The sequence below is a fragment of the Lycium ferocissimum genome, chromosome 2 (assembly GCF_029784015.1).
Source record: "Lycium ferocissimum isolate CSIRO_LF1 chromosome 2, AGI_CSIRO_Lferr_CH_V1, whole genome shotgun sequence".
Lineage (NCBI taxonomy): Eukaryota > Viridiplantae > Streptophyta > Magnoliopsida > Solanales > Solanaceae > Lycium > Lycium ferocissimum.
Genome location: NC_081343.1, coordinates 44,744,628 through 44,761,884, shown reverse-complemented (window position 1 = coordinate 44,761,884; position 17,257 = coordinate 44,744,628). Strand labels below are relative to the sequence as shown.

The 17,257-nt window shown below is 32.3% G+C and overlaps 1 protein-coding gene across 2 annotated transcripts; it reads right to left on the bottom strand.

Annotated features, from left to right (window-relative positions):
* Positions 1-8,559: 8,559 nt before the first annotated feature.
* LOC132039563 (WRKY transcription factor 6-like) lies at positions 8,560-11,427 on the bottom strand. 2 transcript variants are annotated; one of them, XM_059430053.1, is made up of 6 exons: positions 11,017-11,427; positions 10,754-10,855; positions 10,374-10,577; positions 9,722-10,069; positions 9,520-9,633; positions 8,560-9,361 (listed from the first exon to the last, which is right to left on the bottom strand). In XM_059430053.1, exons 1-6 carry the CDS (start codon positions 11,278-11,280, stop codon positions 8,708-8,710), a joined length of 1,686 nt encoding a protein of 561 aa, XP_059286036.1. In that variant the 5' UTR covers positions 11,281-11,427; the 3' UTR covers positions 8,560-8,707. The 2 variants fall into 2 exon arrangements, with proteins under 2 accessions (XP_059286036.1, XP_059286028.1); XM_059430045.1 differs by having other exon boundaries at positions 10,374-10,580; positions 11,017-11,426.
* Positions 11,428-17,257: the final 5,830 nt, after the last annotated feature.

Below are 17,257 nucleotides of genomic sequence, written 5' to 3'. Positions count from 1 at the left end.
TTACTCAAAAACACCACCTTTCTGCAAAACTCACAAAAATACGTATTAGCAACAAAAAAAACTCATAAATGTAGTTGCTATGTTGGATAACTTCCATTTCTTAATCTACATCCGCAAATTGGCAAGAGGTTATTAGCTAAACATACTAACTAAATAAACACTAAAAAAAAATGAGATGTTAATAAATCTAATAAATAAGCAATTATAAGTGGAGGAGAAACGTTTGAAACCTTAGAAATTAGAACACATATACATATTAATAACTTAATGAAAAATAATAAAACTGTTGATTGATTTTAGAGCAGCAGTTACTTACACTGCACTTGCACATAATCCATCGGCATTTGATCAAGTGCTTAAAGGATGTTATCGTAGCACATGAGTTGAGTGTGAACTGCTGGATTAAAAAAAATGCTAGCATGGATATATTTGTATCTTGCTCCTATTAGAAATCAAAAGGTTACCATTATTATTATATTTCTTATGGAAGAAACAAAAATATCTATATGTAATAACATTTACGTGAAATAAAAAAGGCATGAAATCCATATAAGCATATATAAAAGCAACCTGAGGAATAAGGTTGTGTGTGTATATATAGAGGAGTTTAATGTTTAATGGTGAAACCTTTTAAATTCCATAATTAAGTGGTATTTACATTTCCAGATTAATGCTTGTTAAAATTCATGCTACGTCGGCATTAATTTCCTAATGAAAACCAAACAACTCTTTGAGTTTTTTTCTTTTTCTTTTTCAATTGATGATCACTGACAACGTTTCTGTGACTTTATTTTCCGTTATTACTCCATTTAGTTAGTAAGAGATATTCTTGGTTGTTAAATAGTTTGAATGAGGGGAATAAAAGAAAACAATTAAATTACAATAATTATAAGGAAAGTAATGACAAATAATGCTAGTAAATGATGAGGAGTCTTTATTATATGTGGGGGATGAACCTTTAATATTTTATTTTATTTAGTAAAATAGAGAATGAAGAGAAAAAGGTCAAAAAATTGAGAAAAAAGATAAATACTAATGAAGGCCATAGAGAGGTGCCACATCACCTTGTCTATGCCTAGCTTTATATTATATATAGATATAGATAGATACTCTCCATTTATTGGAATGAAAATACAATGTTGGTGTGATTTTAATTAGGTGTCATAACTTGTAAATTAAATTAGGAATTATAAAATTAATTACTAATTAAGAGTAGAAGTTATGAAGATGAAGGGGTGTGAGTAATGGAGATGACTTTTAAATTAAAATAAAATAATTAAAAATTATATAAAAAGCCAAAAAAAGGAGAAAAAAGACAAATAGGATCCTTGGCCATAGAGAGGTGCCACATAGGATTGTCTATTCCTAGGTTTATATTATATATTGATTGATTGATTAGGAACTATATTTATGCACGGATAAATATGTCCTAAAAAAGAATGAAGTTACAGTAGTAGATATAATATAAACACATGTTTGGGTAATTGAAAAGAAAAAAGAATACGGAAATCTCACATCAATTCAAAGTCATATGTATTTGGAACCGTTAAGCTTTATAACTTTAGAAGAAAAGAAAAAAGTTATCTTTTTTTTTTTTTTTTTTTTTTTGGGAGAAACAGGAAAAAGAGATAAGTGAATAGAATGAGTTTGAAGTATGTACTTTAATGACACATTTTATTGATGTCGTAAAATATTTCTAATAGCATTTGACATTTTAAACAGATTTAGCATTTTGTAGCGGTTTCTACTGACTTGGCTATCTTCAATTTGAATCACTTGTACATTTTTAAATCTGAACCCATCGACTCTTTAGGTAAGATTAGTTTATGAATTTAGGTTTGCACGTTGAATTGATTTTATGCATAAATATATAGAGCCAGTTTGAATTAGCTGAAAAAAAGTGGCTTTTAAGCATAAGTGCTTAAAATATTTTTTAAGTGCTGAAAGTTATTTTATAAATAAACATTCGTGTTTGGATAAAAGTGATTAAAGGATTTTTTTTAGCTTGGTAGTATTGAAATTAACGAGAAAATATAAGAGATAAAAGGGTAAAGTTGTTGGTCAAACCAAAATGGCTTTTAAGCAAAAAAAAAAAAAAAAATAATAATAATAAAATTGGGGTTGAGCAACTTCTTGGTTTTGTCTTATTTTAAGCACTTTTTAACTTAATTTAAGTTGTTTTCTATTTTATCAAACAGCAAATAAATTAAAAAATGACTTATAAGCTCGTTTGACATGAAACTTATGCTAATCCAAACGGGCTCTATGAAGTTCGAAACATGGAACCGTATCTCAGGATGCCACTAAGTTGCAACATAATTTTCATGTTTAAAGAAAATAACACTTTGATGGAATGATGCTAAAGAAGAAGGGAAAAGGAAGTTACCCGGCCATCGGAAATTTTAATGGCCCATATTTGAGTTATTGCTACGAATTGGCTTTTCGGTCCAAATTGTTGACAAGCCTAATCCAGTAGCCTAATCACTATAAGAGATCAGGCTTTATTGTGGCGACTAAAGTTGCTAAAGGGCGATGCATGTACTGCTGTTGCTAAAGGTTCTTTGGGACGACTCCAGGGGGTCACCACAAGAACGACACACTTTGTAGCGACTAAGCTTGCAACAAAAATGAAACAAATAGGCGACGAAAAAAATTCATATTGAGCCTTCAAAAAATATCCCAAAATATGTATAATATGTGTATAATTAGTAAGTATACGTTGATTGAGCTTTCAATAAATATTCCAAAACATATATAATATGTTTATAATAATTGTATAGTACGGTATAATTAGTAAGTATACGTTGATTATAAATTTATTAACACAAATTATACAGCAATGATACATTTTCTAAACACATATTGTAATGATACAAATTCCACACAACAATGATACAGTTTCTATATGTATGACACATATCATATACAATAATGATACAATTCTACATAATGGATGATACGGTTTATATATATGTTGGAATTAGTTGAAAAGAGGTTACGAAATGGAATTATTTTTAAAAGGCTAAAAAATGTCTTTTAAGGTTCTTGGGCCATCCAATAGTCATCTTTTTGCACAGATTTCCCTTCAAAGGCGTTGGTCTTTAATTTTTGTCCTAATTGATGGTAATTTTAATTTTTGCCCTTAGCTTAAAAAAGTGGCTGAAAATACCTCGAGATTTTGGGTTTGAAACCCAGCTTAGTAAAAAAAATTGGCAAGGCAAGGCTTCGCGAAAATTCTGCCTTATGGCAGAATTTGCCTTGCGAAATTTTGTAAGGCAATTTTTTTTTCACTCTCCTGGAATTCTACAAAAGTTAAGGCGTAACTCTTGCCCGAATAGGCCTAATTTTGTTCTAAGTTCTCTCATACAAAATTATTATTTGTAACTAAGTTGGGATTCGAACCTAGAAACTCGGGGTATTTTTGACAAAGGGCAAAAATTAAAGATCAGCAATTTGAGGGGCAAAAATTAAAGACCACCCCGGAATAAGGACAATCGTGCAAATTGTTTGGGCCGGATGGCCACTTGTGTCCTTTTCCCGAAGAAGAATTCATGTACTCGAACTATGGGATATTTGCAAAACTGTAGCAGTATTACTTGATTAACATTTTGTAACAGTTGCATTTTATAAGAGAATTCTTCTTGTTCCAAATTTTTAGGGGATGTGCTGCTAATTTCACGCTTTATCTCTCTTCCAAAGAATGATTTTGCCATAAATAATAATTTATAATAAATGTGATCTTCCTATTTTCTTGCTCATAACATATCTGCTATAACTGCTTCTCCTACGGGTTTTCCCCTTTCTACTCCGGCCCCCTCCCCTATTCTTATAATTTCATTATACCTTATATAATACGTTTTATATACCTAGTATCATCTTATTATGTCTCATATAATAAATTTTATGTCTCGTATAATTTTGTGTGTAAACTAATAATATTTGTATATGCAATTCTAACTTATATAAAAATTGTTTTTCAGATGTGTTTTTTAAAATGTATTTGCTGGATTTTTTTAAACAATAGTTGTAATTTTTTTAAAAAAAAATTAACGATCTTTCTTTTTAATGTAAGTCATATGTGTATTGCATAATTTGAACGCTCCGGTGACAAAATGGCATATGCAGTGTGTAATAAAATTATGCATGTCTTATATATATATATATATATATATATATATAACCTTATAACCTCGTGCAAATTCTCGAGAACTCGCATCAACCAAAAAGGAAAAATGAAAATGAATGAGGAGATGAGTAGTAGCATGTGTGGAGGGGGGGGGTTGCTGTATTGGTTGAAGAAGAGAGAATTGCGCGAAAGATAAATGTTTATTAGTTAAAGAAAGATAATGATGAATAAAGATGAGTATATTCCTTAAAGAATGGAGATAAATGATAGTAGTAACAAAGAATAAGCAAATATAGTCAATCCCTAATTTAGGGGGATTTTTTTTTTTATAAGATTTTTTTAAATATGGCATAAAGGTATAAAATCTGTCATTTTTGAAGAATTTTAAAAGATGTGCTAATTATGTTCCAAAATTCAAAAGCTTGACTTAACGTGTAATTTTTCTTATAACAAGTCTTTGACTGTCCATACGTCGGCCCACTCTCTAAGTGATGGGCCACCTATTGGGTCACACTAACGCAGATCTGAGCACTGTCAGGGCAGATCCATATTCATGAGTTGATGGCCTATTAAATTCAATGAGCATAGGCAGGCAAGAAATGCAGATTATATGAGATAACATTAGTTCAATTGGCACGATTGGCCCCTATCTTTGGGTGTCTTTAATTTTTGTCCCTCAAATCGCTGGTCTTTAATTTTTGTCCTTCGTCACTTTAAGTGATAAAGAAGTGGTCGAAAATATCCATGAGAACAAAAAAAAATGAAACTTACATAAGCAACTACCTTTTAATAGGTTGAACAATACTTTTTCTATATTTACAAATCGTAACTAGTTTTTGAGAAAAAAATCACAATCCAAGGTTTCTTAGCAAACTATGCCTAAACGAACAAAGTTACATAGAAAGTTATGTTTCTCTCTCATTACTCCATTCCAAACTTTTAGAAATACTTCCAAATATAGAAAAATTTACACCGGAATACAATGAAATAATTAAGTTATCAATGGAATACAATGAAATATACTCATAAATGACATTTAATTGCTGAAATATCTTTGAAACATTTATTGGTGGGCATAGAAACTATGTCTTGTCCGGCATAGTTTGTAGGATACTATAGAACTATGCCGTATGATATAGTTTTTATGAAAATCTTGCCTTGCGATTTTTTTATTTTTTTGTCTCTTCTGTGTTCGACCCTAGAATCTTCCTAAGGGTACTTTTCTCCCAAAAATTTTCATTAAATGAAAAGTAGGACAAAAATTAAAGACCAGAGATTTGAGGGGAGAGAAAGAGAGAGAAAGAAAAGAAGAATTCAATTAAATACAGTCAATAAAAAGGACAAAAAAAAAAAAAAAAAAAAAGAAGAAGAAGAAGATAACATTAGCATGCATCTATATTATGCAAATGGGCCAATTTTCGCAGAATCTTCCTAAGGGTACTTTTCTCCCAAAAATTTGTTGAAAGTAAGGACAAAAATTAAAGACCAGAAATGATAAAAATGCATGCCGCAAGCAAATCGGTCGTGGCACAATTGTTGAAGCCCAAATGGATTTCCAAGTCAACGTTACTAGAATTTTCTGAACGATTCATAATATAAGAAAATAAATATTTAAAATAGTTAAAGAGGTTCAACATCTATAAAATAATTTTAACCTTATACTATAGTTTTTCGACAAAGAGGGTTCGTCACGCTAGCTCCGCCAATGCCCCCATCCGCCACCAGATAGTTAACATATGAGAATTGATAAAAGAGGCGTGCGAAGTGTCTGAAAGAGGCGAATCGCATTGAATCTATTGTGTGCATGTACGCATTACCATTATGCCAAGGCTTCTGTTTTAGCATGTGTTGCAATTATGACTAAAAGATTCATTATTAAAGTTCCAGAATTTTGTCTAATGTCTCTCCATCTCTCTGTAAACAAATCAATGTTGTATCAATCACGAATTTGTGTTTCAAAGCTTACTAATTTAAGTGATATTAGTTAATTACGTTTTCCAAATTAATTGATTTACATTACTTATAAACACCTCAGTGATTTAGCTGTGCCAACACCTTTCAGTGTCTCTTCGCAATTCTTATGGCATGTCCAACAAGGACTTGAACCGCAATAATTAAAATATCCATCCTTTAGAGCAAGGTGCAAGTGATCTCGTCTACTCACATATCTAAATATCCCATTTATGTAAACTAAAAGTTACACAAAATGAGATATTTTTATGATAAAAAGAGGAAGAGAAACGCACATGGGAGCATGTGTGAATAATGATAATAATAAGGTCGTTGGTAAACGATGTTGTACGGTGGATATAGTACGGTTGCGACCCACAAAGTCACACGTTCGATCTTTTTATATCTTTTCTTTGTTTAAAATAATAGGATTATTAAATTGATACATGATTGGTAGGCACATCATGAAATTAAAAGTCCTATGTGCCCGGAAGTCAATAACGTATCTGAGTTGTCCAATAAAATACTCCGATTTTAGACTTCTCTTATACGCGTGTACCTTTTTTTTTTTGTCCTTAGGCACAAAACTTTTACTCAATATTGCAGTCATCCACGAACTTCTGTTTATCACAATTATGCAGTCACTCTCAATTTGTATTAGTAGACTAGAAATAATTTTTAAGAGAAAAAGGTCTAAATTTGTTCATGTATTATTCGAATTTGCTCAATTTTATCTTCTATTACACTTTAGGTCAATTTATATTTCTGTCTTTAGCAAATTTTTACGCGTTTGTTCTTATGTGAAAGCGGCGGATTAGCGAGTCTAAATTCTTCAAAAAAAAATAATTCAAATTTACCATCAATTTCTTACTATAATTAAAATTATTCTCAAGTTAAAGCTTAAATAGAGGTCAAGGATTAAAATGTGACTTTTTCTTAATAATGAGATAATATTAAATCAAACATTTAATAAAAGGCAAAATTGCTCAAGTTTAATTAGTATAGGGATAACTTTGGTACTTTATCCTAAAATACCTCATGTTCACATCTAAGAACATGCGTGCTTTGGATATTCAGCTGCTCGATTTATTCCGTTTACTAATCTTGTGGTGAATATAACCCACGTCATTTATTTATTAATTTCTTATCCCTCAGAAAATAAAATATAATTCTCGTCCCTGCTGTTTTTAAAGACTTATGAAAGTTTATAAACTCAGTGCCTCAATGACCATTGTATTCAAAATAAATCTTATGGTCAGCCCATATGATGTTGCTACGAAGGAGGCATTTAATTTGCTGCATTTTCTTTTACAATAAAAGATTTGCTATTATAAGTAGATTAACACTTTTGGCCCCATCGCTAGCTGTTATACCATCATTTTGTGAGTCCAACTATTGAAAAAGAGAGTGAACTCTTTATGAAAATAATAACAATAAATAAATAAACAAACAGTGAGATAGGAGACAGGAAACCATCTTGAAGGAGGCGAAGTCAAATGAAGACGTCCTTGTATATACTAATAAATCAAATCCTTTTGTTCTTTTAAAAGTTCTTTGGTTACTTCAAAAAATCTCCGGACATGAATGCATCGAGATCATGGAGGACATAATGGATTTGACCAAAACAAAGAGAACTAAAATGTTAGGATATCCTTAGGTTAACTTAGCAGTTATCAGGGACTTGTACGATGTTTAATTGGCAAATGAATTTAGTTGTGTAACTATTAGTATTGACGATTTAAAACTTTTTAATTTACACATATAGTGTAACTTTTCAATTTGCAAAGGAGACGCTACTTTTTATTATTAGTATTTAATTATACACTACGAGTTTGTGAGTGTAAAAAATATATATCAGTCAATAAAATTTAACTAGTTATAACATGTAGTTTTCATCTAGTTTCATGCTACCAATTTATATGTATTGCAAAGAAAGTAAACTTTGTTTTTAAAACTATATCCATCAGATTCCAACTTCAATTACCCAACATAATTCTGTAATTAATGGAGATCCAACAGCTCGATGAATGACTAGAGAATCAAAAGGAAGTTGCTTTGAAGTTTCAATAAAGTTCATGATTTCAAACTTTTCAAGCCTATCCAAAATAGAACAACCTTTACGTGTCAAACAACTATAGCCTGATTTTATTGACTATTCCCCAATCACTGCAACTTCCAGAATATTAACTTTCTGACGTTTGATTATTCTTTTCTTCTTCTTGGATCTTGCCAACTACTCTTTTAAGTCCTAATTTTTTCCAACTTACTAAAGAGCAGGAGAAAAAGGAAAATAACAATGACATTCACGTAAAGACAATTAGTACAACAGAAGATGATTTGATTAAGCGACTAAGAACACTGCATTTGCTTTTGTGTGTATACCCCAACATCCAAAATCAGAATAAAAGAATGAAAATAACTTTTTTTATCTCCTATACCCTTTACCCCCCCCCCCCCCTCCCCGGGCCTCAACGATAATAATACAAAGCAAAACGATATGAACATGTATATTCATTCCAAGTTTCAGCCCCTAATATCCTAAGGAAGAAATATTAAAAAAGAATGAAGAGGAATATTGGTAATTGACAGCAAGTTTTACAAAAGAAAATAATATGGCTCATATTTTCTTCATTAGTTCCCTGTGAAACTACTAGTGTTGTTATTGTTGCTTGACGGAGCGGACATGGGGCTGTTGCTGTTGTTCGGTTGAGAACCACCGATGATGGAGGAGATAGCGGCAGCAAGGGCGGCAGTGAAGTTGGGGTCAGCGGTAATGGCGGCTGTGGCAGCGGAGAGTGTGTCATGAGAAAATGAGGGGTGGTGAATATTGTCTTGAGAAACTTGTAAACCTGAAAACTTTGATTGGTTATACAAAGCTTGGCCTAAAACCTGTGGCATTTGTGCACTTGACATTGAGGCAACGAAATTCGGCTGATTAAGTCCAGCTGGTAAAGGAAATTGGAACTGATTACTAGCTGGATTAATTCTTTGATGATAATTAGCCAATGCAGCATTTGGATTTTGGGCTGTTAGGTCCAATGTGACGGTAGGAAATGGAGCTGATGCTGAAATAGTTGCCATGCTAGATGAACATGGTAACATGGCCCTTGCTAGGAAATTTGTATTCATCATGCCATCAGCACTTGGCATGGAACCAGAGAGTAACATGTTTGCTGCTGCTGAGGTTGTGGATGCCATAGCCATAGCTGCTGGTGGTAGGGGATGGTTATGTGTACCTTCATATGTTGTTATTAAGATTGTCCTGTCTTCTGCACACCTTTGTACCTGAACATTTACAACAATTCTCCACGTTAGAATTACTTCTACATATATCATTATACTTTTATTCGCTAACAGTACAAGAAAATTCAATTATGTAATTTTTTATATTGTCCGTGTATACAAGTTAGAAAGGAAAAAGTAGAGCATATATAGTTGAGTACCTGTTTGCGCACGGGACAACCAACAGCCATGGTGCAACGATAATAAGCACGTGGACACGGATTGCCTTTTGCCATCTTTTGACCATATTTTCTCCATTGGCAACCATCACTAATCTGCAAATTTTCCAACAAATGATCAGCAAACTTTGATGCAAAAACTATTATTATGATCAATAATAACAACAACTAACAAGTGATATACCATGGGAGCTTCTGATCGGGCACGGACGGAGACACGAGCTTTCCTCATAGTTGCTTCTGTTGATTGCTCAACAGGTTTCGGTGAATTCATCAATTTAGGCACCTTGTTTGGTGCCCAACTCTCAGATCCTGGACTTTCTTCCCGGCCAATTGCCTTATCCCTTGACATTAATTCCGTATTGTTGCGAGGTGATCCAGAAAGCGTTCTTTCTTCTGATGAAGAGTGGGAATGAGATGGCTCCTCCATTGGATTAGCTTTGGAACCACTTGGACCAAGCTCCATGAATTGTCTTGGAACTATGGTCTCATTATTCTCTTGCTTCTTTTCTTCAGGCTTCACTTCAACAACCTAAAGAAATTTAATAATGTTAACATTTTCCATGGCATATAGAGTTTAAGTTCCATACACACTATAGGTGTAATTTTTTTTTTCTTGCATAATCAAGTTATTTATATGGTAATTATTAATTGTATACTAGTTTCTATAATGAACATTAATTGATAACCAAATAAAAATAGGGCTAATTAATCTACGATCGTAAAATAAATTACACTAAAGTTTAAAAGTTTATATATTAGATAAGTATATATAAGACACATGCAATTATTTAGACATCAGGAGTAGTATTTCTTAAGGTTTTTGGGAATTGTACCTCATGGCCATGTGCACTTTCAGTTCTTGAAATCAGTTGCTGCTGCTGCTGCTGCAGCTGTTGTTGTTGCTGCTGCTGCTGTTGCATGAGTGTAACAAGATGCATCTGAAGTGCAGAATAACTGTTGCCAACTTGAGTAAGCATCCCTTTTAAACGTTGATTTTCAGCATTCATCCTTTCAAGCTCAACTTGCAATTGTGCCAACTGCTATATAAATAAATTAAGAAAAATAGAAATTTATAATTCAATTCCCAGATCAAAAATACATATATGTGACAGAAAAAATACAGTACTAAAGTTTCATTAATAGAAATTTGAAGCCCACAAGTTTTTTTTCTTTTGGAATAATAAACTAGTAGGAATAAGTTATTGCAAATTACCTCATTTTTAGGTCGTTTATCTTCAAGTAATTCCGATGAAATCCCATCATCTACTGTTGATTGATCACTTCCAGCGTTAGCAGTCACAAGTTGCAAACCAGTCTACATAAAATTAAATTACAAACAATTATTATCAGTTGAAATTATTCAAATGAAAGACGCAAATCCAAAATTTAAACTTTATAGGTTCTAACTCTACCTGATTTTTTGTACATATTAATAAAGGTCAAAGCAAATCCAAAATAAAAGGGATCATCACTTACATTTACAACATAATCAGTCTTCATAGAATTGTCAACGTGAGAATTTTCCTTCTTTACAACAAGACCAATAGGTTTCTTCTCAGAGAAGAAGTCAACTTCATTAACCATGCCACGTGTCTCATCAGCCGAGCCGGAAAACATTTCACCGGCGTTGATATGATTCAATCTTGGACTTAAATTAAAACCAAAAACAGGTTTATTTTTAAAAAAACCAACTTTATCAGAAGAAGAACTATCAAGGGTAAGACCCCATCCTTTGTCCATAAATTTATCAAAAGAATTGGTAAGCTAGAGAATATAGAGCAGTACTAGAAATTTAGAAGATCAAAAAGCAAAGAACAAACAAAGTTGGAAAGTGTATGTAGAGATAGAAAGATGATAGATATTGAAGAGCCTAAGAAGTTTTTTAGCAGATGCAATGGACGCTGCTATAAAAAGACACGAGTTGGGTGACTTCTGCGAAGGTTACGTAGACCAAGAGAATTACTTTTATTACTTTATTTACAAAAATAAATTAAAACTAAACACTCTATCCCCCCAAAAATTGTCACTGTTGCTATTTGAACACTCAACATTTTTTTTACTTAGCGACAACTTTTTCATATAATTTCAAATACAAACTACCATATAAATTATACTCCCTAAATTTTTATATGATATATTTTATTATTGACCAATTAAATTATTTTAAAAAAAAAAAAAAAAATTTGAAATTTATTATAAAAAAGAGTTTTATTTAAAAAAGAATTTTGTTTCAAAAAAAAAAAAAAAAAAAAAGAGTTCATCCTTTAAAAAAATTATTTTATTAAGGGTAAAAATAAAAGTTTCAATCTTTTTAGGACATGCTAAATAGATTGGGACAATGAGTGTAGTTTATAATAATTTTTATGACATTTTATAGCTATGCTTGTTTTATTTAAAAATATTTAGAAATTAATTTATAAACTTCCTCAAAAAAAAAAAAGAGTTCATCCTTTTAAAAAATCATTTTGAGTAGCTTTTATTTAAAAACAATTTTCTTTGTTGGTGTTTTGCTTAAAACATTAATTACCATAATAAAGAAGAAAGAAAAAGAGTGGTCAAAAGTGAGAAAAGAGAAAGAAAAAAGGAGGCTCTAGTCTATGGTGAAAATTCAGTTGACGTAAGGTGGTGCGTCATGGTATTGGTGACAGGTGTCAAAAAGTGGGACCCAAAAGTAGAGGGAAAACCGGGGAAGGGGGCTTTCGTCTCAAATGGTCAAGACTGAGTTTGACTCGTTCGTATTAAAGAGTAAAAAAGAAATCCACCGGCCCGAACGGTGCGGCGCGTCCCACGTGATCGAAAAAGAAAAAGTATGAGAATAAAGTCAACCAATTTGACGGACTAACTTTTCGGGTCACACTGACGACTGGGTATCCTCCTTTTTTTTTTTTTTTTTTTTTTAAATTGAATTTACTCAAGTTTACTTCAAAACTGTTGTAAATATGATAATGTGGATGTCCATAGCTTCTAGGAGTTAATTCACCATTATGTGCATCATTAGTTATACCACACCTCCACTACTCCCTCATTTATTTCCCACAACCACATATTTTTTCCACTTTCTCAAGGGTTTAATGCCATATTCAAGACAATCTTGTAACCCCCTCTCTATGGAGTAGTATAAATTGAGATATGATATGTGATGTACTACACACTTGAAAGAAAAGAAGAAAATCATCTTTACATTGTTTTATTCTATATTGTTTCTCTTGTTCTAATATTTTATATTGTTACTTTGAGCTTGGTTTTGCAACACGTTATCAGCACGAGGCTCAACGATTAAAGATAAATAAAATTCCCCAGTCTTCAATTGGATCCAAGATGAGTAATGGAGATATGTGTCTTTTGAATAGTGCTACAACTCACACTATATTAAGAGAAAAGAAATATTTCTCTCATTTAGTTATGAAAAAGGCCACGCTAATACAATATACGTAGTACAAAATTAATTGAGGGCTGCGGAAAACAGACTTATTACTATCGGAGGAACAATATTGGCCATCAATAATGCCAATCATTCTGACAATTAGAGAAACTTATTAAGTTTCAGGTTATTCGCTAATGGCTATCATGTTAGACTCGCCAACGAAGGGGAAAGGTTGAGTACCTTTATATTATTACAATGAAAGTTGGGGAAAAGTTTGTGCATGAAAAATTACCCGCACTTTCTTTCGGGTTGTACCATACAAGTATTGGTGCGGTTGAAACACATGTTGTAGTAAACAAAAGGTTTAATGGTTCTAATGATTTTATCATTTGGCATGACCAGTTGGGCCATCCCGATTCTAATATGATGCGCAAAATAATTAAGAATTCACATGGGCATACTTTGAAGAACCAAAAGATTCTTCAATTTAAGGAATTCTCTTGTCTTTGCTTGTTCTCAAGGAAAATTGATTATTAAACCATCAGCAACTAAGGTTGGGATTGAATCCCCTGCATTTCTAGAACATAGACAGGGTGATTAATAAGCCCGTTAACCGATTGAAAGCGGACCGGACCGGCAACCGATTAGGAAACCGGCCGGTTTCGATAAAGCTTCTTAACCGCCACTCTTTTATTTTTATTTTTAACCGTAGGTATATTTAATATATTCCATAAATTGGAAACCGTTTACGCCGGTTCTTAACTTAAATATAAATCTTTTTTTTATTTTTTGTATATTGTAGGTATATTTATATATGTTATATAAGTTTATAACTAAAGTTTATATATTATATATATAACTATATATATAGATATATATATAGATATATATATATATATATATATATATATATATATATATATATATATATATATAGATATATTTATATTATAAGTATATTCTTAGTATATTTAGTTATTTTTCCAAGTATATAACTTTCTATTTTTTAATTTAAGTAGATGTATATTATAAGTATATTCTTAGTATATTTTAGATATATTCCTAACTTAATATAAGTAAAAATATGAACACAAGTAAATAGAAGAAAGCTCAATGAGCCATATATTTTATTCATTCATGGATAACATTTATTTGCAAGTTGTATTTTTTTTTTTTTAACTTGCACATAATAGATGAGTTGCAAAAAAGTAGTAGAATAATAAAATAAAAAAATGTGAATCATTCGGCTAATATCCGCCATATCATATTCGGTCATTGAGATATCTTCAAAGTCTTCCATATGGTTTATTCCACTTGCTATCGAATCTTCAATCTCTTCCTATTCGCCTTCCACCGCTCCTAAGTTTTGGTTGCGTCGCTCCGATCTAATCCAATCGCGAATACAAACTAGTACTTGCAAGCTAAATCCGGATAATGAGTGTCTATGATCTCCAATTTGTTGTCTTCCTTGGCTAAATGCACTCTCCGAAGTCACGGTTGATAATTGAACCGTAAGGATATCTCGAGCCATTCTTGAAAGTACCGGATGACTCGCCTTGTATTTCTTCCACCATGCTAAGTCGTCCAAATCATCTAGTTGGCCACATTTGGCGGCATCAAATAAAGGCGATATTCATCAAAGTTTGCATTATGAGAAGGAGTTGGATGTGAATGTAAAACTTTTAAATTCGACAAACCCTTTTTGCTACTTTGAGAAGTAGTAGGGCGTGGGGTAACGGGTGTAGTACTTTCTTCCAAATTAGAATAATGACTAAAAACTTTTCTAAACTCGGCATCAATCGCGAGCTCGGCTTCATTTAAAGATGGTTCAACTTCCTCGTCAATTTCTAAATAGTTATAAATTTGACCAACCAATGCTCTAGTATAAGACATTTTAAAACAAGGATTTAAAAGAGAACCCAATATAAATAAAGTTGGGATGAAAAAATACTTCTTAAATTTCGTTGTCATATTAAAAATAGCCGCTTGATAACCGGATTTATCTTTATACTCATATAAAACTCTAGCTATTTTCGCTAAGTAGGCTAAAATTCCGGTTACCGTGGGATAGAATTGTCTAGAAAAAGCAAGAGTTGCATTATAAATTTTTTGTAAAAGTTCAATACATTCCTTAACATCTTCCAATCGGTAATATTTAACCAATCATCACTATCCGTATTAAAATGGTTGTGAACTTATTGTATGGGAATCCTATAATCATATGCTTGTTGTAACATAATGTAAGTGTAATTCCACATAGTGTCAACTTCTACTTGAATTTTCCTAGGTCTAAGGCCATTTCGCACACAAGAATTCTTAAAATCTCTCATTTTTTGCTTATTAGCATTACAAAAAAGAAAAGCAACTGCATTTCTAACTTTTTGAATAGAATCTTCAAAATAGTCAAGACCATCTCTAACAATCAAGTTTAAAATGTGACAACTACATCTCACACGAAAAATATTTTTCAGCGGAGGGTTTAATTCCTTTTGAAAGACCAACCGCCTTTGTATTATTAGAAGCATTATCTAAAGCAATACAAAGTGTTTTTCTATAAATGTTAAAAAATTTCATAATAGTTGACATTGAATCCGCTAAAAATTTTCCATCATGACGACCTTTCCCTTCATCATATAAAAAAGCTATAATTCTTTTTTGCATCACCCAATTATCATCAACCCAATGACATGTAATAGCAAAAAATCTAACTTGTTAAGACTAAGACCCAAATCGGCGGTAAGAGAAACATTACAATTTAAAGAATTAAATACATGGCGCAAATAAAATCTATATTTTTTTTTATATAAATCTATAATATCCGCTCTACAAGTACTTCTAGGAATACCCTCAAATAACGGATTATAACAACGTTGAATATAAGTAACAAACCCCAAACCCGAAGGAAAGGAAAATGGTAGAGCATCAAAAGCAACCATTTTAGCTATTTCTACACGATTTTTTTTCTTGTCATAGCTAAAATTTCTACTAGTTCGTGGGTCTATTGTTTGTTGAATACGCCCCACATTTGAGCCCGTTTTCTCTCCCCAAACATCCTTATGTCTAGATCTCATATGACCCGTTAGTGAACCCGTTCCACCATCCTTACTAGTTTGTTGCCTAAAAATAAACTCTGTCTTACATAAGTTACATGTAGTTGTTTGTCTTTCCTTATCCTTAGTCATAAATTTCCAAATTCTAGCGGTTGGCCTACGAGTTTTTGGCGGTCTGTCTTGTGTATGTGATTGTGCAGGACCTGTATCTCCTATAGGATTTTCGGAGGTTTGTGTTTCATCATCATCATCATCATCATCATCATCAATTTCATTAAAAGTGTCGTTATAGTGTTGTTGCATTATCTCATGATCTAAAGGTGGATTATTTCGACCAATATCAATACCTAAATTAGGCGTTTCGTTCACAAATGTTTCCTCATTAAACCCACCCCTAACAATACCACTACTACCCGCACCACGTCCGAATCTCTTCGACATTATTAGATAGAGTTAATTTAAATCACACTCAAATCAATCACAAGAAAATAAATTGCAACAAATTAAATTGCTAGAATTAAATTGCGTAAATTAAATAGCGAAAAATAAAAATAGAGTTGGAACGAAGGTACCGAATTGCCGGATTAATTTCCACCAAAGTGAAGGCGGCTAGAATTGCAAATCCACCAAAGCTTTGGAGCTACTTCGGATTGTTGCAAAATCACCAACTCCACCAACAATTTGTTTTATCATTGCAAAATTAATAATTGAAACTAGAATAAAACTTTATAATATTTAATTGAGAGAAATTTAAATTGGCTAATTGTTGCAAAGTAACTATAATTGAGAGAAATTGAGAGAAAGAAGAGTGAATTGGTGTGGATTAAAATTGAAAATGGGAGAGGGTTTATATAGGGGTGGGGAATGGGTTAAAGTGTAAAAAAAAAAAAATGTGGTGAGGAGGAGGGGGGGGGGGGGGGGCCAAAGGGGAATTTGGAGCCATTGCAACGGCCATTTTGCAAAATGGACCGTTGCCCAACCATCCGATACGCGATTATATATATTAAAAAAAATTGATTGGTTAACCAGTTTTAACAAGCCGGTTCCGGTTAATCGATCCCAAAAATTGAAAATCGGACCGGTAAAAAAATATCGGTAGACCGTTAATCGGTAAACCTGTCCACCGGTTCCGATTTAACCGGTACGATTACCGGTTTTAACCGGTCCAACCGGACCGGTTGACAGGCTTAGGGTGATATATGTGGGCCAATTCACCCTCCATGTGGACCATTTAAATATTATATGGTCTTGATTGATGCATCTACAAAATGATCACATGTGTGCTTATTATCAACTCGCAATA